Raw genomic sequence first — 23,976 nt, forward strand, 5'->3', positions numbered from 1 at the left:
AGTACTTCAGGTTTTATAATGACAGAGAACTTGTTTCTATCCAAAGTGAAAAGATAGAAATTTTTTTACGGTATCTTAAGATACAGATATTGACACACTATGTGAGAATAGAAGTTTCAGTTTTTTTTTTTAAATAAGATTTATAGTGTCTTGTGTGTGTGTGTGTGTGTGTGTGTTTGTGTGTGTTTGTGTGTGTGTGTAACCAAGGGTGTGCATGTGTGCACACTTGTTTAAATGAATCTGCATTGTGTGTATATTAATGCTCATGGAAACAAAGAGGACCTTGGATTTTCTACAGCTGGATTTACAGTTGTGAGCTCTTGATGTAGGTGGTAGAAAGCAAACCCATATCACTGCAGAAGCAATATAAACTCTTAAACACTCAAATATCCAGTTCTTCTTTTACTTCCTGCCTTCTCCAAAATTTTTTTTTACAAATTGTAACAAAATTGACTAGTGAAACATACTTTTAAAGATCAAGAACTATGGTTACACATCTACATTAGCACACCAAAAACAATATTCCAAAGCTAAAGCTTCATGAAATTAATTTCACAGAACTTGTATCATCAAATTTAGCTCATTTTATTCTACTTAACCATAGAGCTATGGTTACAAATTGGCCATTAAAACTGATAGTGTCATGGCACTGTAATTCAAATGAAAAAATTTCTTTCCCAAAAGCTTAGATAAAATTTCAATGAATAAACAAGAACTTGGTTATAAGTTCAAATAACTTTAAGTTTTAATGTAAATCCATGTCAGGGTTAGATGTGTAAAAGGAGATGCAAACTTCGTTAGGGGATTCTATTAATAAGGTTTTTTTTTTTGGGTAGGATAGGTTTACAATTCACTCTGATCAGATATTTACAAAACATTCGTAAGGGCACAACATATAGAAAGAGATTTGAACCTCTAGGCAGAAAAAAATAATTATACTGGAAACATTTCAGTTATGACTAAGTAAAAAAACCCTTGACGTGGTTGGGAAAGATGTAACAAACATTTTCAACTACAACTGATGTAAGCATTGGAGAAAAAAACATTTACAGACAAAATGTAACCTCATTTTCCTTGTAAACACACACTTTATATGTTGGAAACAGTTGTGATTCCATCACTCAGTAGACTTAGGCAGGAGGATTGCAAGTGAAAGGGTGGCCTATAAAGTGAAATATTGTCTTAAATTTTTTAAAAAACATCTTTTGTGATTCTGTAGTTGGGAAGTCCTTTTTTATACTACGAATTCTTGTTTGTCTTATTATAGGTTTGGACAAAGTCCCCAGACACATTCCACCTGATACAACATTGCTAGACCTGCAAAACAACAAAATAACTGAGATCAAAGATGATGACTTTAAGGGCCTGAAGAACCTGCACGTAAGAATTATTTTCTTTTTTTATTTGTTATAAGATCAGACTCGAATGGTCTTTTCAAAAGAAACCTATGATAAGATCAAAACTAGCTGTGGTAATAAAATAGCACACGTGTGCTTATCAGATTCTCTTCCTGTTGATGACAAGTAATGAAGGCAATATATTGAATAGCCACTAAAAAAGAAAAATCACCAATATTTCTATGTATAATCTGTATGCCTTCACTATTTATTAAAAATATTTATACTTTAATGTTTATCAGTGTTTTCATGAGTAAATATATGTTTTGCCACAGTCAATGGCATTTCAATCGCAGAAAAAAATAAGGCATTCATCTTAATTCTAGTGATAGTTTATGCTTTTGTTTCCTTTGTGGTTTTTGTGATTTATTCGCTAAAGGGGTGTGAATGACCTTTGGTATTGTCTTGGTACCAACAGAATAAAGAAAATCATCCAAATGTTGTTTAGTAATGTAATTCTATATATATACATTACTTATTACTGTGTACTTTAGATTGTATGTGTGTGTATGCATGTGCATGTACCTATTGTATGCTTTTAGTTATCTCTACTCTACTTTAATACTCAATATTAATATCAACAGTGCATCAGAAAATCGAAGGTATTTTCAAAGGGGTGTTATGAGCAAAGTTCATAAAGGCTCTGTCCATAAAGCAGCTGGAAAACAGGCACTGTGAAGAATTAAAATGTGACGAAAGACAGAGGCGAGAGAACCTTGGGGCACAGCACTCCAAGGTCTCCCTCCTGACTCCTCATAATTGTCTATATTGCTGAATCTTCTTAGAGGGTTGGAAAGGCCTAGGCTGAGGCCTTTCCTCAGCCATAAGGCAGTACCCAAAACTGCAAAGAATGCCATTGTAATGGCAAGTGTGGCATGACCAACCCAAATAGTGTCAAGCTTTCTGAGACAAGCCTTTGAAAAGTCTGTCTACAGAAAACAGTGGAAGCACTGTGAAACTTATCAGTCTTTGAAGTATGATTCCTTTAAAAACATTAGTGAACATTTACTATAGGGAGGCCAGGCATCAGTGTCTAAAGTCTATTACACTATGAAAATCTCAGTGTCATTATGCCACTGCAGGACCACTCTGGAAGCACTAGGTATGATACTTGAGGAAGCATATCAAGATACAGGCATGGTGGCTCACTCCTGTAATCCCAGCACTAGGAGAGGCAGAGGCAAGCAGATCTCTGTGAGTCCAAGGCCAGCCTGGTCCACAAAGCAAGGCCAGCCAAGGCTACACAGGGAAACCCTGTCTCAAAAAAAAATCTCCCGCACCCCCTCCCCACAGGACAGTCATGGGGAGAAAAGATCTGAGTGTCCTATGTCCTTGACACAAAGAGATATCTATGTCTACATTGAATGAGAGGTGATATATCTTATTTAAGAGGTCACAATGAAGAAGAGTGCCTACAATGGCTTCTGTTAAAAAGAGACAACAGAATTTTCTAGTAGGGAGACATGTCAGGAAACTACATTTTCACTTCATACTAAAATCTAATTTAAAGAGAATTTCCAGAAAGTGGAACTTCTAGTGATATGGCCCCAACTGTGGTGATAATAGTACACAGACATTTTATTTTTATTGGTGAATGTCATAGTAATATAATTCTGAGGCCTGGAGCATTTAATTCACATTTATTTATTTATTATACTCATTGTTGAAGTAATTGAGGAAATGCATAATTAAACAGGCAATATATGATACAATGCAAATATACAGTGCTGCTACAAATTAGAATAGGAATTGTAGATATAAAAGCAATAATGAAATGCAAAATAGAATAAGCTGGTCTGAGAACATTATAGAGTTAAATTAGTCAAGATAAGATTTAGTAGTGAATTATTTGACAGCCAAGATGACTGTAGCAATAAATATTCATGAGGCAGTATGCTAAATTTGTATAAGAAATCAAATATTTTCTCAAACTATACGTTCTATATTGATGATGCTAACTAATGTGTAAGCTGAAAGAATTAAAGATAAGATTCTAGGATGCAACAATTAAAAAACTTCTGTATCAAACAGATAAGGTGTGTGTGTGTGTGTGTGTGTGTGTGTGTGTGTGTGTGTGTGAGTGAAATGGTGAGGTCAGTTTGTCAATATGTTCCAACATAAACAGCATATAAATTGTGCTTGTTAAGAAAAGAATTGGAGGCCGGGCGTGGTGGCGCATGCCTTTAATCCCAGCACTCGGGAGGCAGAGGCAGGCGGATCGCTGTGAGTTCGAGGCCAGCCTGGTCTACAAAGTGAGTCCAGGATGGCCAAGGCTGCACAGAGAAACCCTGTCTCGAAAAACAAAACAAAACAAACTAACAAACAAAAAGAATTGGATGCCAGATACATACACAATTAACTGGCAGTGTTTTGAGACAAATGTGACAAAAGCACCTTAAAGGATTAGTGGAGTTTAGAAAGGCAAAGAGAAAAGAGGGCTCACTGTGTAAGGAACAGGTCAAGGCAGGAGGAAATGATCAGCTGACAATAAAATGGCCCGTAGACTGAGTGTAAGCGACAGGTTTTCATGACTGAGCAAAGGACCCGAGCTGGAGGCCAGGAGCCTTTGGGGTACCACTTTGCAGCTCTTCTCCTGATACGGTGTATCTGGGTCTCACTCCACAGCTCACTGCTTGCATGTTAAGGTTTCATGAAGAGTCTATGACCAAACCATCCAGATTTGTCAGTGATGGTCTAAGTCACTGCTAAAACAGTTTCACAGAGGAAGGATAACAGGATATCAAGAAGAGACTTGATACCCTATGATCATATAGAGGGAGAGGAGGTCCTCCTCAGTCACAGACATAGGGGAGGGGAATAGGGTGAGAGCAAGGTGGGGAGGGTGCGGAACGGGAGGATATAAGGGATGGAATAACAATTGAGATGTAATATGAATAAATTAATAAAAAAGGAAAAAGTGGCAATAACGAATGAGTATCATTTAAGTCATCTGATACACTTTAAAATATGAACTTGCTTTTGCATAAATTTTTATTTCAATGCCACCTTTTGGAGGAAGGAAAGTTCCCTTACAAGAGTCAAAACTTTTTAGACATACAAGTATAGCATGAACAAGTTTTAACAGTTCTTTATAGGAAGACATCCAGTTTCTGCAAGGCTTGTTTCAAATCCACTGTAGACAACAGGAGTCTTTTTCTTTCCATACACTCCTTTCTGGGAGGCTTTGAAGGCAGCAGTCATCTCCTCCACAGGCCTCTGCCCCTGCCTGCTTCACAGTGGTCAGCGGAGGCAGAGGAGGCCTTATTAGAACCTGTGATCAGGCAGGGGATGCAAACAGCTATTTCTCTCTCAGTCTTTCATTCTCTATTTTCCTTCCTTGTTATTATGCAAACAGACATTGTAATCTTGGTTGGGAAAAGTATAATGGAAGGAAAGAAAGAAAAGTTTAGTAAAGATTAAAATAGAAAAGGTTTAAGGGAGGGGGAAGTTTTTTATTCCCCAATTGTTATCTTCATTTACATTATGTGGGTTATTTATTAAGGAGTCTTATAGACCATATATACATATATGTACATATATACATAAACCTACGTATGTATATATGTACATCTATATACATACATAACTTTTATATAATATAGAGCTGCATTTGATATACTTGTTTTGAACTACAACCTAATAAACATAGTAAGGAATGGATTTTAAAATAAAAATCAACAAAAATTCCAGCAACTGAATACTAGTAAATCCTGTTTAGCACTCATGATACTCCAGCTGTAGCTTTCAAGCCTAGGAGGCCTTACTTTAGCACTCCTGACTACTGCCTTTTCAGTCTTCCTTCTCTATGGATAAGGAAACCCAGGCAGAAAGAGATTGGCTGCTTTTTCATAGCTCCACAGCACATTAGAGCTAGAACTAGAGCGTAGAAGGTCAGGAGCGAGAGAGACTCCAATTAGACTCTCAGAACAACACTTGGGACAGTGAAAGTCCTACAAAAAAGACTTTTGAGAAGAATGTATGCAATATTAAAAGTCATATTTCAATATTCAACAGAGTAAAACTGATTTTTTCTTGGACTGGATTTCATACATTTAGCAATGTGATGACTTCGTTACTGCACTCTATGGCTGGCAGTTAAGGTTTTCTGTTTCATCCTAAATCAAGGTTCTGCAATCCTGAGTCTCTGCAAATGCTGCAGTTTGCCTTCTTCTGTGTTCTTCTGGCTCAATCGTTCACTGATTCTTTTTTCCTTTAGAAAATAAATTTCAATTAAAAATTATATATTTTGATTATGTTTTTAACCCTCCAATGACTGGTCCCAGATCTTCCTCATGTGACTTCATTTTCTCTCTCTCTCTCTGCCTCTCTGGCTGTCTCTGTCTCTCTGTCTGTCTCTGTCTCTCTGTCTTTCTCTTCTCTTCTCTCTCTCTTGCTCTCTCTCTCTCTCTTCCTCCCCCCTCTCTCTCCAACATGATGCTGGGTGGCTCTGTGTCTCAAAACAAAAACAATCACATATAAAAATACATAAACACATAAACAAAAAAAAGTACACAAAAAGTACCAAAATAAAACAAAACAGGGAATCCTTTCTGTGGTGGCTTTCTACTCAGGGGCCTGGGGCCTGGTCTGTAGTATAATTCATATATCCGGTGACCCTCCATTGAAGAACGCCTATTTCCCCCTTCCAAGGCAGTATCAATAGCAAATAGCTTCTTAGGTAGGGGTGGGATGTTTTCTTTACTCCATTTTTTCAGTGCTGCTATTTTGCCTGGTTTGAATCTGTGCAAGACTTGTGAGCACTGTCTCAGTCTCTGTAAGTTCATTTGTGTGTGAGTCCTGTTGTGTATAGAATACACTGTTTTTCCTTGGGATCTGCCTCCTTTGGCTCTTTCAATTTTTCTTTCCTTTTCCACAGAGATTGTTGAGTCTTGGGGAGGGGTGTGGCTGATAAATATATCTCAATTAGGGTTGAATGCTCCAAAAATCTCTCACTCTCTACACATGATCCATTGGTTGGTCTCTGTTAATTACCATCTACTGCAAAAAGAAGCTTCCTCAATTAAGGTTGAGGAATGCTCTTGTCTATGAGTGTAGCAATATGTCGTTAGGAGTCATTTGATTGGCATTTTAGCAAATAATAGCAGTAAGCTTTGGCCTGGGCTCACGACTTATTTAGTCTCATGTTATTGAGCAAGTTAGTAGTGTCAGTTGTGGATTCCATCTCACGGAGTGGGCCTCAAATACAGTTAAAAAGTGATTGGCTACTCTCATATTTTATGTTTGTCTTTTGCACCAATATATCTTATAGTCAGGTCCTTGCTGTAGGTCTCAGGATTTGTAGCTGGTAATAATGATGATTATATTTTTCCTCCAATAGCATGCTAGTCAGTAGAGGTGAAGCTTCTAGTTTGGATCCAGTTCAATTTCTCCAAGTTTGATGACATCAGTAAGTGGTGCTTACAGGAATAGGGCCACACCATTGTGGAGGATGACCAATGACCTTGGCAATGCCCTTTGATGTTTGGTGGGGGTGGAGCATCTAATGGACACTTTTGGCCAATTATTTGACAAGATCTAACCTATTTCTGACACAGAGAGTTTTACTTAGTAACATAATGTGTCTAGTTGGGGTGTAATATCCCCTATTATATGGTGACTCGATTTAAATTCCTTTGTTAGTTGTATATATTTGAGGGAGGGGCTTCTACTGTAGTAGATTTCTATACAGCTGTTAAAAAGTCTTTAGTGTTATTTTTCCTCCCCTGTGTTTTCTCTTTTACCTTTCTCTCCCATTCTGCTCCCTACTTAATCTTTGTATTCTAGTTTCCCCTTTATTTCTTAATAATCCTATTTGCCATTTCCCCTTCCTGAAAGACTCCTTCCTGCCTCGTTGTCCCTTACTAGCTACCCAAAAGTTATTATGAGGCTATTTTAATTGAAAGACACATATCTAAAGTATAAAATTAATACATATATAAGAGAAAACATGTAATGTATTTCTTTTGGGGTCTGTGTTACCCCACACAGGATGATTGTTTCTAGCTCCATCCAATTCATTTACCTGCAAACAATTTGATTCTTCTTAATAGCTGAATAATATTCCATTGTGTAAATGTGCCCCATATTTTCATTATCCATTCATCAGTTGATTGGCTGCTTGGCTTTTTCCAATTTCTGGCTGGCTATTACAGAGCAGATATAAATACCTATGAGCAAGTATTTCTGTGGGAAGATGTAAAGTCCTTTGGATATCTACCAGCCTAAAAGTGGCATATCAAGATCTTGTGGTAGATCCACTGTCAGTTTTTTGAGGAACGATAATGCCACTTTCCACAGTGGCTTTAGTAGTTTGCACTCTCACCAACAAATAATAAGTTTTCCCTTTTCCTCAAATCTTATCCAGCATGCGCTATTATTTGTTTTATTGACCTTGGCCATTCTGTCTAGGGTAAATGAAACCTCAAGATTTAATTGGCATTTTCCTGATTTAACAGAACGTTGAGCATTTCTTTAAGTTTTTCTCTGCCATTTGTATTTCAGCTTTTGAGAACTCTTTGGTCATATACCCCTTTGTTGTTGTTGTTGTTGTTGTTTGTTTTTCCAAGACTGGATAGCTCTACTTGTCCTGGAACTCACTCTGTAGACCTGGCTGACCTCAAACTTAGAGATCTGCCTGTCTCTGCCTCCTAATTGCTGGAATTAAAGGCATGTGTCACCACGCACAGCTGCATACCATATCCTTAATTGGGTTATTTTCTTTCTTCATGTTCATTTTTTTAGTTCTCTGTATACTTTTATTATTAATGCTCTGTTTGTTGTATAATTGACAAGATTTTTGCCCACTTAACTTCATATGAAGTTAAAGGGTTTTTTTTTTCTTTTTCTTTCTTTCTTTCTTTTTTTTTACTTTCAGGGGATAATGGTGTTTTAATTGTATGAGAAGAAAATTGCTTTGATTTTGCAGATTGCTTTGGGTGGGGTGACCATTTTCACAGCATTAGTTTTACCAATTTATAAGCGTGGGAGATCATCCCATTTCTGATATCTTCTCCCATTTCTTTTGAATGTCCTAAAGGTTTTTTAGTTTCATTTGCTTGGTTTGAGTTATCATATATATGTTGGTTTTGTGTGTGTGTGTGTGTGTATGTGTGTGTGTGTTGATTGTGTTGGTTTTGTATCCTGCTACTTTGTTAAAAGTGTTTATCAGCATTAGAACTTTCTTGGTAGAGTTTTTATTATTGTCTTTTATGCATAAACATTTTCATCTGCAAATAAAGATACTCCCCCTTCCTATTTGTATCTCCTTGATCTTCTACTCTGTTATTATTCTAGCTAAGACTTCAAGTCCTATGTTTAATAGGTATGGAAAGAGTGGATATTCCTGTTTTGTTCCTGATTTTAGTGAAAATGCTTTACATTTCTTTCCATTTATGAATGTGTTTGCTATAAGTTTACTGTAAATTGACTTTATTTTTTTAAATACAGGTCAATTTTGAAACTAATCTTTTTTTTTACATTCTGTTTGTCTAGCAAAAGCAGTGTAGTTTTTTTGATAAGCACTTAATAAAAATATATAGGTAGCTATGTTTACATTACCATTCCTAAATTTTATAATCAGATTTTTTTTCAGGCAGAGTTTCAATAACTAACATCCAAAAGCACCAGACTTGAGCCAGTTTAACAATAAATTTAAATAATTTAAAAATTTGGATTTTAGGTTAAAAAACAAAGGCAAAGAGAAGTGATTGCTCTTATATAGTCCAACATGGCCCTAAACATAATTCTACACATATTTATATAAAAAACCATGCCAATTATTATTATTGGTGCACAAGGAGTTTAAAATAGAAAAGCAAAACTGAAATGGCCTATGTTTTCTCCTCAGGAGCTCCAAAAATATCACCCCAAGTTTATAAAATATTAGTCAGCTTCAATTCTCTGTAGGGGTACCAAATTAGGAAAGCCTTAATATTTTCAGCATTATATAAATCATTACAGACCTCAGCACCATTGTCTGTATTTGAAATGGTTCCATAGAACCCCCAGGGTCTCAAAAGAGCCCCAATGCTTTTTTTGTCACATGGCAGATGCTCCGAATAGCTCAACAGCACCCCAACCTTCCTCAATCCAGCTTCAATTGGCTACACCTGTCTTATAAGTGGGACCCTTGTCAGATTATGGGCTTATGCCTTACCATATATGTCACTCTAAACAGCAGTTCTCATCCTGTGGCTCAAGACCTCTTTGGAGGTTGAACGTCCCTACCACAGGGGTCACATATCAGATATCATGTATACCATATATTTATATTATGATTCATAACAGTGGGGAAATTACAGCTATAAAGTAGCAACAAAAATGATTTTGTAGTTGGGGCGGGGGGAGGTTCACCACAACAGGAGGAACTGTATCAAAGGGTCACAGGACTAGGAAACTGAAGAACCACTGATCTAGAAAGTCAAGCCAGATTTCCTCCTAGATCTGATAGGCCCCTTCTACACAGGGCACAGCAGGAAAAAACAAACCCAAGACAAAGGAGGTGTTAATAACTTTGTCTCTCTGAAGCCACCAACTGTAGGGACAACAACAGTGTCCCTCTGTAGTCACCCATTCCAATTACACCAAGTTCCTCAGTCTTGGGCCATGTCATGGCAAGCTGGGCAGTAGGGAGAAAGGCTGATGGGCAGATGAGGTGTGTGGCACTTCTAGGAATCTGTTGTCTTTAACGATTTTGTTAGCATCACTTATATAAAAAACTAATATGTGATACACATACCCACACGAGAGGAGTACGCTTCTATATTTTCCCCAATGTCTTGTGATCTTTTCAAATTTCTCTGCTACTTTTATGGAATGAATAAGTTGACTACATACAAGTTATATGTATCTATGTGGAGGTTTTCAAATTTCTGGTATCGTCTTGTTCAATTTCTACAGACCTTGATCCTTGTCAACAACAAGATCAGCAAGATCAACCCCGGGGTGTTCACCCCTCTTGTGAAATTGGAGAGGCTCTACCTGTCTAAGAACCATTTGAAGGAACTGCCTGACAAAATGCCCAAAACGCTGCAGGAGCTTCGCGCTCACGAGAATGAGATCAGCAAAGTGCGGAAGACCGTGTTCAATGGCCTGAACCACTTGATTGTCATAGGTACAGATTTAACTGTAGCCCGAGGGCCAAGCCCCAGGGGACGCCAATGGGTTTCAAGTAATCCTTAACTGCAGGAAGGGGATGAGCTTCTGTGTGCCTTAGCTGTGTGAACCCTAGTCTCAGGGCCAGAAGAAAGGGGACAAAGCACTTGTGTCTGACTATTTCTTCTTTGACCTTGGTGATCTAAGACTGTAAAGGGAAGACTGACCAACCCTGATCACGTGAGCAAGACGTAGGATGAACACTGCTTAATCAGAGAGACTTGGGAAACCTTTCCGTAGAAGAGTTTTGCTGTGTTGTGACCATCTGTAGGTTAATTCCTTTCTAAAATAAGATTCTGGTGTGTGTGTGTGTGTTTGTGTGTGTGTGTGTGTGTGTGTGTGTGTGTGTGTGTGTGTGACTATTAAATGTAAATCTACAATTGGCTTGCAAAAATGATACATTTAAATCATTTAGCAGCTTTAAAAAATTGCTTAGGAAATATACAGCATAAAGTATTATTAACACATGCCTAATATTTCAGGGAGACTTATAAGTAGTGGCATGGCCTATTAACTTTCATAAATATTTATTTTTTTATTGTTTTTAATTAATTTACTAATTAATAGAGGGTTTCATTGTATAGATCAATCTGCCTTTGAATGGTGAACTTTCTGCCAGAAGTTCATGAGTCTTGTGGTTATGGACCCGTCACCTGTCCTATCACATGGGGCTTCATTTCAGTAGGACAAAGCTTCATTTTATTTTGAGGTTTTTCCGAGAGCATAGCCTTTCTTTCTTTATGTGTTTCCCAGTCAAGAAGCTATTAGGTTAATCATTTTCTCCCCTAGACTCCTCACTGGAGCAGACAGGCATCCTACAATGTCCTCTAACCGTGTCCTTCTTGTCTCTGTAGAACTGGGCACCAACCCTTTGAAAAGCTCTGGGATTGAAAATGGAGCCTTCCAGAGCATGAAGAGGCTCTCGTACCTCCGCATCGCAGACACCAACATAACTGCTATTCCTCAAGGTGACAGGGAATTCTCCCAAATGTTTTGAGAAATCAAACGTCAGCACTTCTTTAGAAAAAAAAATCGCAGAGCTTTAAATTGGGACACATGTGTCAAAACCTTATCTCCAGTGGATTCTTGGTTCCCAGGAATGATTCTGTGGAGCCCAACTGACATGTAGACACAAATAGACTCCCACTAAACTCCTTTCTCAGATGTAAAAGACAGTAAACTTGCATTCTGCATTTATGATTTCCTAAAGAAAAACTACAGTTTGTGAAAGTGCATTAGTGTTTTGATAAAAAAACAAAAAAGGAAGAAAAAAACCTCTTATACCTGGCAGTATCTATGAAATTGAGCCACATTTTTACTTTGATTTACCAATTCGATAGGAAATTCTTGTCACTGTAAAACTTTCCATTCCTCAGTAAATCCGGCTGCTTACTTAATCTCTTTGGTCATCAAGAATGTAGACTTCAGAAGCTTGGGTTCAAGTTGTTGCTAATTGGCTCAAGGACCCTCCAATTCTTAGACTTATGGTCTTAAAATTAAGTAGCAGAGCATATGGGGTGGAGATAGAGAACTAATATCACCTTCTATCATTACCTATCAGTGAGTAGAAGGCACTGTTCCTCTGTCAAGTAGAGCCAGGACATTTAAGGCTGATCATTGTCATCAGTGCCTAAGCTGCCTCTGCTGCCACATGTAAGCCTGTCTTGGTCAACCAGCAAAGATGGCGAAACACTTAAAAGAAGTGCCTTGAATTTCACTTTCCTCCCACCTCAAAGTCCAGTCTCACAAAAGTCCCCCCCCCCACATATTTCCCACCTGTCCCTCATCCCTGCGCTCCTTAACACAGGTGCCTTGCCCTGGAACTAAACTCCAGATTCTAATTCTCATCCTCAAGAAACAGTGTTGCCACTGCTGTTGTTGCTATGCTTCTGCAAAATTAACTCTTAAATGTCATTAGGCCAGAAAACGTTTTCTTACAACCCCTGCCTAATCCATAGTCTTTTTATCCAAAGGATGCTTTTTTGGGTCCATGGGGATAAATAGGTACATTCATCCATCCATAGGTATATGCTAAATGATAGATCAATGAATAACATTGTTAGCTAGATAAATACATATTTATTCATAACTTAAATGGTATGTATATTTTAAATTTCTAATTTTTGCATGTAACAAATGCTCTTTTTATATGAGGTAAAGGGGAATTCAATATATATATATATGTTCACATATATTTGTATATATGCACAAATATTCAACTAACTATAGATCAAAAATACTTAAAAGACTTTATATATGTATCGAATGTGTGCAGACTATTCTTGCCACTGTTCCTGAAACAGGAGTATGTAGCAATTATTCACATGGCATTTAAATTGTATCAGAAATTATGATCAATATAAAGGTAATTTAGAAAATAAGGGCACATGTTCATAGGTTTTATGCAAACATTATTTATACAATAGAGTTGAATATCAGCACATTTTGACATATACACAGGTTCTGCACCAATTCTTCAGATACTGAGGGGAAATGCACGTATGCATGTATGTACACCTACACACTGAGAAGTGTGTGTCCATATATCCTACATACTATGTATGTATACTGTGAACTATACCTAATGCATCCATAACATCTTAAAGCTGTAGGAAGTGAAACAGTTGAAAATTTCCCATCACTTGTTGCTGTCACATGATTTGCATCAGCCACAAGTTTTGACTTTGGCTTTACAGTCTCCTAGTTCATCCCCTAAAATATCTCTTGGTGATAAACTTCATCACGCAGTGTTTGTTTTCTTTTATTTTTATCTGTTCTCTCTATCCTATGAACAAATGATCTCCACTTCTGGATTGTTTTTATTGACTTCCTCTTAATCAGGGGAAACTTACAAGTACAATTGATTAAGCACCCGCAAGTGCTAGATACTGTGCTAAACACAGCTTATGGATTTGAGTGTCTCTATACAGCAGTACTGTCCTGGTTTTGTAAAAAAATCTGGGTTTAGAGAGTTGAGTTAAATAAGGAGGTCTTAGAGATGATAACTGACAGAGCTGAGCTTTCGATGGGAGACATCAGCATTCACAGCGTCAACTATTTGACTGAAGTCCTCTTTACGATGCATATATGTACCTTTCTAATTTGTGAGTCTGTCCTTCGTAAGCTGGGACCCTTGTGGCTGAACATCACCAGGAGCCTGGTAATATTTTCTCCAATAACTCATAGAAGTGCAAAGTCAACAAAGAATAGACATGATAATATTGTAGTTTTGAGTTAGAGCAGTTAAGTAGGGACAGCAACATAGGCGTGTAGATATCCTTTGACCTTAGACAAATGCTCACATCTATAATACATGAGTTTAGTTCACTGAATATGGGAGTAAGGCTTGCACTGTGTAGGTCTAAAACCTGTACAGTGTTGCTCTTCATTTATTTTGTCTCCAAAATGGAAAGGTAAAGAAAAAAATGTCACTAGAGAACAGATTCTTGGCCAAATGTCACTATGGGAAGAGATGATGAAGATCACTTAAACTCACTTTTCTGCAGTAGTGCAGCCTTTTCCTCCATAGTCAAGCTTATTCCAGGCCCTGACATTTGGGAAGCAAAAGAGAGGCATTTAGGATCCAGGAAGAGACAAGCCAGTAAGAGAGGAGTTGTTTATTAGCTTTCTAGCAGCACTGCTTAAAAAAAAAAAAAAAAACATTAACAGCAAAACTTCAGTGAACCTGAGAAGGACAAAAGTATCTTGAATTTGCTTTATTAAATGTGCCCTACAGGAAGGCTTTTAAATTTCTATTATTTGTGTCTAGAAGAAGCAAGTGGCTAAAATATCTTATAAAGAAAGTAGCTGTGATTTCCTAATACTTATTCGTGAACAAAATTCAATTATTATTTAATTTCCTCTGTCATAGAGACTGGATGGGAGCATAGTACACTTTCTGTTTAAAATTTACAAATTCATGGCTTTGAGTCTCTGTTTCCTTACCAGAAAAGAGGGGAATTTATTTTTATCATTTTGCACGTTGAAAAAGATTAATGTAATTGAGAAAAGTGACGTAGTCAATGATCAGTACATAATAGAGACAGGGCAGTTAGAAGTTAAGTATTTGTATATTTAGTTATTTATTATTTATATTTTCATGGTAACAGATATTCAAAGCGTACTTTCATGAAAAAAAAAACAATGGAAAAATAAACACAGAAAGTTATTTCAGTAAATAAAATCGTTAACATAATTTGTTGGGTGTAATGCAATTTTTGTAGTAATGCAATCTGTTATTTCTCAGTTCTGTGTCTTTATAGACATAAATAAATAAATAAATAAATAAATAAATAAATAAGACGTGCTTCAGCTGGGGTACTAGATCTATAGATATCAATTCACTATTTTCTTTGTAGCTGATGCTGCTCTTTAACGTCAAACATTGCATTATTAACAGCCATATAAACACATGGTCCTTTAGAAGGCACGAAGAAATGAAAAAAAACTCAAGTAGTTCATTATTTACTAAATCTTTGGAATTCACAGCCATTCAGGAAGTATTGTTGAGAGTTTAGTGGGTTCGTTGGATCTTAAATTATATACCCAGGGGCTCTACAAATGGGAGGATTATAGGACTCTGCAAAGCCCTCTTGCCATGAAACAGTCTGGATTTAACAGGTCCAACATAAGTTCTAGATATTGCCGCACAGCCGTGGTGCAGAGGTATCAAATGCCGTCACAGAGAAGCCAGATCTAAGGGCCAGCATCAGGATAATACACTGAGCTCTTGCTATGAATAATTCTTGTAATGAAATTTTTGCTTACATTTATGACAGATTTAAGTGATACACTGCTGCAGAATTTTTGTGCTATAGTTCCAGTGTCCACCTCCTCATTTCATGTCTTCATGACATGAATTTTTTTTAATGTGATAACATCCATGTGAGCTCACTGACACAGGTGGGGAAAGTCGTTGTCTGTCTTCAGTTCTACAGTTGCCAAAGCAATATATCTGTCACGTGATGCGAAACAGGTCTTTATTTTATCAGCGTCTTTCTAAGAGAAAGCAGTAAAATAGCACATGCCTTTAAAGTATGTATTGTTCTTATAAAAAGAAAGAAGGGAAAGATGATGATCAAAATTACTTGAAGTGAGTTTTAGAAGTTGACAGTATATGTCCCCGTTGAAATACATTCTGTCATTATAATGTTTGATGGCTAACTCAGCATCTTCTTTGCACGGTCCAGGTCTCCCTCTTTCTCTCACTGAACTTCATCTGGATGGCAACAAGATCACCAAAGTTGATGCTTCCAGCCTGAAAGGACTGACTAATTTGGCTAAGTAAGAAATGTCCCACCCTCATGCCCCCTCCTCCACTTCCACCTCTTCTTTTCAGAGAAGGGGAGGCCTCCTAAGGAGTACCAACCCACTCTGACACCTCAAGTCACAGCAGCACTAAGCACATCCTCTCCTACTGATGCCAGACAAGGCATCCCAGCTAGGGGAAAGTTCTCCAAAGGCAGGCCACAGAGTCAGACAGCCCTTGCTCCCATTGTTATGGGACCCACACGATGACCAAGCTGCACATCTGCTACATATGTATAGGGGGCCTAGGTCCAGTCCATGTATGCTCTCTGCTTGGTGGGTCAGTCTCTGTGAGCCCCCAAGGACCAAGGTTAATTTACTCTGTGGGTCTTCTTGTGGTATCCTTGACTTCCCAAACTCAGCATTACTTTCTATCAAAAGACGATGAGTGTGTTACTAATTTTTAGAAGCCCAATGCTCTTTCAAGTTTTTAAACTATCACTCTTTATTATTGTTGTGTAAGTAGAACTCTAGCCTACCTGATGATTTCTTGACAAGTCAATGAACTATTATAATTACTGTAGACAACAAGATTGGTCACATGTTTTATATATTTTGTGAATATTTGTTGTTTTTAATTTTTGTAAAGGTGTTCAGTTAAAACAGATTTTAAATGTCCATTTAATACATTCTAATTCAGTGTTATCAAAGAGAAAGCTGATAAAAAGTATAACAGGTTGACCAAATTTAAGAATGTATTCAAAAGGCGTCTACAAAAATATTGAAGTATTGCTTTCAGAATAACTGCGACAAAATTGTCTAACCCATCTTCTCTGAAGAGCTTAAAAGAAAGTATCATTGTACATTCACTGCAGTTTCAGAAAAAAAAATGTATAGCCTTGCTTACGTGTACTTTGTCTTTGTATATCACCAAGTTTCTATTTCCTAACTTGGTTTCTATTCTTCTGCATTTAAAACTTGATTCATAAGAAAATAAAAGCTGATGAGCTTGTTTAGTAGTCTTCAAAACATACTCTGTCCTTGATAAGCCTATAGCTGAATATTATTACAGGGATTTTATCTGCTATAGCATTATGCCAAGTCAACATGGTACATAAATGAATACACAAAGTTCTTTAACTATGAGAAATATCATGGGATAACAATCAAGATGTAATAGAAATAAATTATAATAAAATATGTATAATAAATAAATGCATGAACAAAATAACATTAATCTTGAAATACTTGTTAGGAATTCTATAGTCTAATAAATATTCCAGTGCCAAATTGATAACAGGGCCTTGGAATGTTACAAGATATAGGGGACACAATTCTGAAATACGAAAGTGAAGGCCATGAATAATAGATGAACATCTAAGACAAAGTGAGAAATCTAAACGTTCTCAGCCAAGATGGCAAATTAACTATCAGTAGTTGAGATAATAAGTGGTTTTTTATGCCCACCAATGTGTACATTTTAACCATTATTTCAAAATAATGGCAGGACCAAACACTGGGCGGTGGGATGGGTGTTGCCTTTATTTATGTTCTAATGGGCTCAAGCCTCTGACCTGCCTGAAGGCTGGGAAAACCACTTTGTAATCCTTAGATCACTCCTTTGCATGCAAAGATACTCCATTAACACTCTCCCCCTGCTTGCAGATGTTTGATCTCTTTCATTATTCTGTGGCCTCTTTCTGGTATCTGTTCTATGGATTAACGTTGTGTCTTGTGTTTTGTTTTGTTTTGTTTGTTTGGTTTGTTTGTTTGTTTTTTGTTTTTGTTTTTTGTTTTTTGGTTTTTTTGCCTTGGGTGATTTTTATCCCTACAGTGGTTAATAGTCTATCGTGCCTCCAAACGAACTACTTCTGGCTTGGAATCTCATTAATATCACAGAATTCTCATTCGTTGTGCTTTTAACTTAAAAAAAATATGAACTAAGACCTCAAGCAAATTAAACTTACGTAACATAGGGAATGAACCAGATGTCCGAGTGGGAAGAAGTAAACCTCACACTGGGCTGAGCAGAGTTTCACTAAAGGGTCACTGGGGGGAACTTCTATCTAAAACAGAACACTAGTTCTATTAATTGTCCTAGAAGACAGGTTTATTAATAGTTTAGAATGTTTGACCTTTAGTCTTCTATGAATAGAGGTGTATGATAAATGAGCAGTTGCTTCATTTCCAAAGTGACTAGAAGGGTCCTATTGCTTCTTTTGGTTATTTACCAAATGTATTTGTGTGTTTATTATACGTAGAAATTGATTTGTGGTTATTTGTTTAACATGTCAAATTCTACATTGATTCTCTGCTTGGACTAGATATACTACAGCACAATTGCTGTTTCCAAGGAGAGGCACACAAGTAATTAAGTCATAGCACTGCCTTACATATTTTCCAAGGTGCATCAGAAGAACAGCATGTTAAGGAGAGACTTTGTGGGTCATGGAGATGTTACTGTTGGCAAAGTATTTGCTGTGCAATCCTGAGTACTTGAGTTCAGATTCCCTATATAAAAACCTGGCCATGGCAGCACTTACCCTGGCAGAAAGAGCCAGAAGGACCCATGGAGCTCACTGACTGGCTAGTTTTGACACATTGGTGGGCTCCAGGTTTAGTAAAGGCTGTCTCAAAACCTAAGGTCTAAAATTACAAAGAAGGATGTCCAGTGTTAAGACAGCTGGCCTCTGAACCTATGCACACACATATATATGTTTATGGACCTTCACACAAGACTTGCACACAAACATGTATGCACAAGCATGTGCACACACACAGGCACATGCACACACACACAGAAAGGGAGAGGGGGGGAGAGAGACAGACAGACAGACAGACAGAGAGACAGAGACAGAGAGACAGAGAGAGAGAGAGAGAGAGAGAGAGAGAGAGAGAGAGAGAGAGAGAGAGAGAGAGAGAGAGAGAGAGAGCCTTTGCCTAGGCTCAGTAGGGTTAAAAGAAAAAATATACTCATGACAGGAACAGTTGATTCAAAACCAAGGAATGTGTTCTCAATTGCTCAATTACTTACTGCCTTATAAGAAATGGATTTTTGACTGTTGGGCACACCAATTTCTGTTATCCTATGTAGGTTGGGGCTGAGTTTCAACAGCATCTCTGCAGTGGACAATGGCTCTCTAGCCAACATTCCTCATGTGAGGGAAATCCACCTGGACAACAACAAACTCACCAGAGTGCCTGTTGGGCTGGCGGAACACAAGTACATCCAGGTAATGCAAAGCCCTTTCTCCTTGGTAGAACCATCTGGAAAGAAATCTCCTAGCATGATTCCGGGAGGAAGGGAGCTCTCCTTAGTGATAGTTTTAAGTGTCATAGTTCTCTACAATGATGTGGGGGCTTGAAACCCACTCATGGCCTGAGATCGGAATGCCATCGTGGTTAGCATGTGGTGAGGGCTTCACCCAGATATTCAGCTCCTGATGTCCTCTCACCCTTTATTCTCTCATGGCAGAAAGAAAGCCCCTTTTTGTAAAGAAGTCATCCCATTTGAGACTCAGCACTTCCCAAAGGCCCATACCGCAAGCCCACATAATTGGGATGAAAGTTTTAAAACATGAGTTTGGGAGGATGCAAATTTCAAGCTATTGCATAGAAAGGAACTCTAAACATTATCACACTACACTCTTACCATATAGAGAACATGTATAATTTATTAATTTTAAAACTAACTACACCTTGAATGTATTTATAAAACTCAGTGCTACAACATATATTTCTTATGAGGTAGGCTCGTATGAGGTCATACACCACTCTACCAAGTAAACACCTGGTGTATAAGGCAAAGATAACCTGATAAGTGACAGAATAAACTAGTAGCTGTTATCTAAAGCAGATTCACAGCTGAGAAAAGGCAATGTATAAGTTTATGCAAATTATTAAATTACAGAGCTTGGTAAAGATAGGAGCACTGGGTCCCGTAGTCGGTTGCTATAGTCTTTCTGTCTATGATTCTACAAATAAAAGTCACACTTACTAAGAAGTGGGAAAAACAATCACATATAGTAAAAGACTTCCATTGCTACTTTGAGAAACAAAAACAAAAATACATACTCAAGTTACTAGCTTAAAAAAAAAAAAAAAAAAAAAGACAGGATCTTTAGCTAGGTTCCATGGTGCAAACCTATAATCCCAGCACTCGGGAAGGCAGAGGCAGGTGGATATCTTTGAGTGAATCCAAGGGCAGCTTGATCTATAAAGTGAATCCAGTACAGCCAAGGTTGCAAGAGAAAACTGTCTCAAAAACAAACAAAGCCCCAATTCTTTTTAATGGGTATATGAACATCTTTATCTTTTCAGTTGTGTGTATGTGTGTGTGTGTGTGTGTGTGTGTGTGTGTGTGTGTGTGTGTGTGTGTTAGTTTTTTTGGTTCTTTGTTTGAGATGGGTCTCACTATGTATCCTTGGAACTCACTGTGTAGACCAGGCTGGCTTCAAACTCACAGAAATCTACAGGCATTTGCCTCTCAGGTGCTAGCATTAAAGGCATGTGCCACTGCACTTTTTAAAAAAGCATTTCACATTGAAGTAGGTGTTAAGTTCAATCATTGTGTCTTGGAGACAATATTTTGCCATGTTTTATATGTAAAATAACATAATATCTACATGTTGCTGGTGACTCAAGATAAATGGATCTTCCGTTCTGTTGTCAGAGACATGAACAAGCAGAAGTCTCATCTCCCTGTTAGTTGTGGGGAAAACTCCAAGTTCAGCTGACAGCAAATGTGATGTTAACTGAGCTTAATACGTGCTTGACATAAATGTGAGCATAAAGCTTGATATGGATTTTTTTAATCGTAGATTATTTTCAGTGGGTGCTTGGCAGTGGTACTGGATCGATAAGAGTTTTTGTTGTTTTTATTTGTTGGTTTGTTTGTTTTTTCAACGAGAGACTTAGAAGACTTGAAAAGGCAAGCTATACTTTTTACTAGTAAGGTTTTCATTACCCTTAGTTGGCTTTTTTTTTTTTTTTTTTAATTCCTGGTTTTTTCATCAAGTCAGCACGCATAGCAGTGGTGGGATTGCTTTGTTAGGAACAATACAGAAGGAAACACAGTGGAAAACATCTGTCCATCTTGAGGCCACTTCATATAATTTTGCTTTATATATTTCTGCTCTAAGAGTCATGATCTTGTACACTTTCTCTTGTGAGTTGTAGACAAAGATGATTAAGCGTGATGTTCTGAAGTCTGTTACATTTAAGAAAATATGTCCACAGTGACACATATTTGAAAAGTATCATTCTAGGCTCATCATTGTAAATTTTTAAATCCTGGAAATAAAGCATGCTTTAAAATAGTATGTGGTCCTTCTGTATGCTGTGAAATACAGCTTCTTAACATTTTATTCAATATTTTAAAATTTATGCTTATTTGACTATAATACTCTCTTATAGTTTTAGTCTAGCTTTGGTATTAGAAAACACTAGCCTGGTAGAATATAGAACTCACTTCTGTTTGTTTACAGTCCACTTCTTGTGTTGTTGCTTGATATATTCTTCTGTTACTTTCAACATGACTGATCAAATCTTACTGAATATTACTCGCTTTTCTTGTAAGTTCTGCTAGAACAGAGGATAATAATAGCAATACAACATTCTTCAAAATTCAAGAATACTAAAAGAATCATCAAAACTATTGCCTTGGTATTAAAAAAAACATTTTGTTCTTGTTTTAATGCTGTATAGCTATATATGGTCCCCTTAAGCAATTACATGAACAAGGAAATCTTTAACGTTTCACAGTTATGGATTTCCCTATAGGTAACAGATTGCAAATCAACACTTGAAAATCTTATTTCTAAAGTCCTATTTTTTTTTTTTTTTGTTTTGTTTTGTTTTGTTGTTATCTCATTATATAGCTTAGGCTTCCCTCGAACTCCTGAGCCTCTTAGCCTATCACTTAAGTGGTAGGATTTGAGGTATGCATCGTCGTGCCTGGTTTTTAATGTCTCTTTGGTTTTTAAATAAATCTGATGTCTAGTAACAGTAAGAAAATTTATAGACAGATTACCATTGTATTAAGCATGACCACAGAAATGTATGTTATGAAATATTCTGATGGATGAAAGCTCAATAGCCTTAGGGAAGAGGTTGTAAACTATTAGCAGAGCAACAGGTTGGTAGTTGCTTGTAGGGCCAGCATTGGAGATGCTGAGACAGGAGAACTGAAAGCTCCAGGGCAGCTTGAGCCACCCAGGAAGAGTAGCCAGCAATTTCAGTAACTGAAGGAGAGAGCCTGGGTGCTTAGGTTGGGCTGTTGGTGTAGACCTGGACAGGACAAAGGACATAACTGCACTTTGCAGAGCAGAGGGCAGAATGCGATAATAAGGCAAAGAGGAGAGAGTATGTGAGTAAGCTGAGGCCAAGGGGAGTTGTAATCTTCCCAGGCTGAGCATCTAGAACGTCTCACAGAGACAGAGCATACTGAGGAACGAAAGGCAACTTCTAATAGGAAGAAAACAGAATTTGGCTTGAGAAGCTGTAATGTATTCATACCAAAATGCCCAGATCAAAATTTTATATATATATATATTTTTTTTTTTATTTTTTTTTTATTTATTTATTTTATTTATTTATTTATTTATTTTTGCCAAGAACCTCAGCACACATCTGGGGAGTAACCATTCTGCACGATTTCCTGTTGCAGGTTGTGTACCTCCACAACAACAACATCTCCGAAGTTGGGGTGAATGACTTCTGCCCACCTGGATACAACACTAAAAAGACCTCTTACTCTCGTGTGAGTCTTTTTAGCAACCCTGTCCAGTACTGGGAGCTCCCGCCAACTGCCTTCAGATGTGTCTACGTGAGCGGTGCCCTTCAACTTGGAAACTTCTAAACAGCCTCATTTTTATAATATGGAAAAAAAAAGCCCAATCTGTCAATATCATTACTTAAAAAAAAAAAAAAAGCTGGGTTCTAAGATTCAAGCATATTTTGGATGCCTTTTCCATGTGACCTATCATGCATCAAGCCAACTATGCGGATTGAACAGTTGCCTACAATAAGATTAATTTGCCTGCAGTATTCAGAATCATCTTAAAGGGTTTCTGTAGACGATAAATGAAGCTGTCAATGTCTGATGTAACCGTAGGAGGTCAACCATTTAGCAAAGCTTAAAAGGAACCGAGTACAAAGTCTTTTGTAATTCATAGAGCTAAATTAACTCTTTTGACAGAAAGTCAAATGTCAAACTCTAGCAATGTATTAATCTCCTTTATTATTGGTAAAGCCTCGTTTGAATACGTACATTCAATATGGGCTGTGTAAAATTTTCACTACTATTATAATAAAAAAATAAAATTTAAAAACTGCATTCAAAATGACTGTGGTATAAATGTTTAATTCTGGATATTGCTGAAACTTACAGACAGCTGAGAATCATAGTATCATTGTTCAAATTCTTGTCGTTTCTCCTACTCTACTTATTTATGTTTAAAAATGACACTGTGTATTATCTACATTCATTATTAGGCTTATAATGCACAAAGCACATTTTGCTGTAAGAGTATAGAGAATTCATATTTCCAGGCCTACTCTATGAAGCCAGGTTTAAAAGTACTATGTGCCACAATCAGGCCACTTATCTAGACATTTCTGCATTTACGGATGTATTAGAGATAGATGTTTCCGATAGTTAGACAATGACTTTTAAACAAAACTTTTTTTGAGTTGGATTTTGCAACACCTACCAAATCAGGTAATTAAGCAAGTCTCAAGAGTGGGCTGCTGGCCTTGGAGAATTGATGACTAGGAATGTTGGTGACATCAATATCTAGTGTGAAAGTATGGGAAAGCAGTCTGCTTCTGCTGCAAGATCTATTAAGGTCAGAAATCATACGACAGAAAATTAAACCTGGCTTTAACCACAAGGAGCATATCCAGTGTTTGGGATGAGCCTTCAGGCTCATAGTCAGAGCTCTTCCCAACTTTCTCTGCCTGCTCTTTCAGATCCACCGCCACCCTCCCTTCAGTGCCAGGCTGGCTTCCCTCCTGACGGTAAATTTGAATCCCACCTGTTATTTCACCTTCTGCAAACAGACAGGGATAGTATCTCAGAATGCTTAAAAGGCATTGTGAATTTCTTTCTGATTCTTACATGTCATTTCCAAATCTCTATAGAGTGAATGTAATTAATGCCAATTTTCATAAAGGAAAA

The 23,976-nt window shown here is 37.3% G+C and overlaps 1 protein-coding gene across 2 annotated transcripts in view; it reads left to right on the forward strand.

The window, feature by feature from the left end:
- The window catches only part of Dcn (decorin), a 37,187-nt gene extending 14,047 nt beyond the window's left edge, over nt 1-23,140 (forward strand). For both annotated transcript variants that reach the window (XM_051172632.1, XM_051172633.1), the window contains exons 3-8: nt 1,268-1,380; nt 10,296-10,509; nt 11,405-11,518; nt 15,740-15,833; nt 18,892-19,030; nt 22,465-23,140. In XM_051172632.1, coding sequence (XP_051028589.1) covers nt 1,268-1,380; nt 10,296-10,509; nt 11,405-11,518; nt 15,740-15,833; nt 18,892-19,030; nt 22,465-22,656 — 866 coding nt within the window. In that variant the 3' untranslated portion in view covers nt 22,657-23,140. The remainder of the gene's footprint in view (nt 1-1,267; nt 1,381-10,295; nt 10,510-11,404; nt 11,519-15,739; nt 15,834-18,891; nt 19,031-22,464) is intronic.
- The last annotated feature ends 836 nt before the right edge of the window (nt 23,141-23,976 follow it).

The sequence above is a fragment of the Acomys russatus genome, chromosome 31, assembly GCF_903995435.1.
Source record: "Acomys russatus chromosome 31, mAcoRus1.1, whole genome shotgun sequence".
NCBI lineage: Eukaryota > Metazoa > Chordata > Mammalia > Rodentia > Muridae > Acomys > Acomys russatus.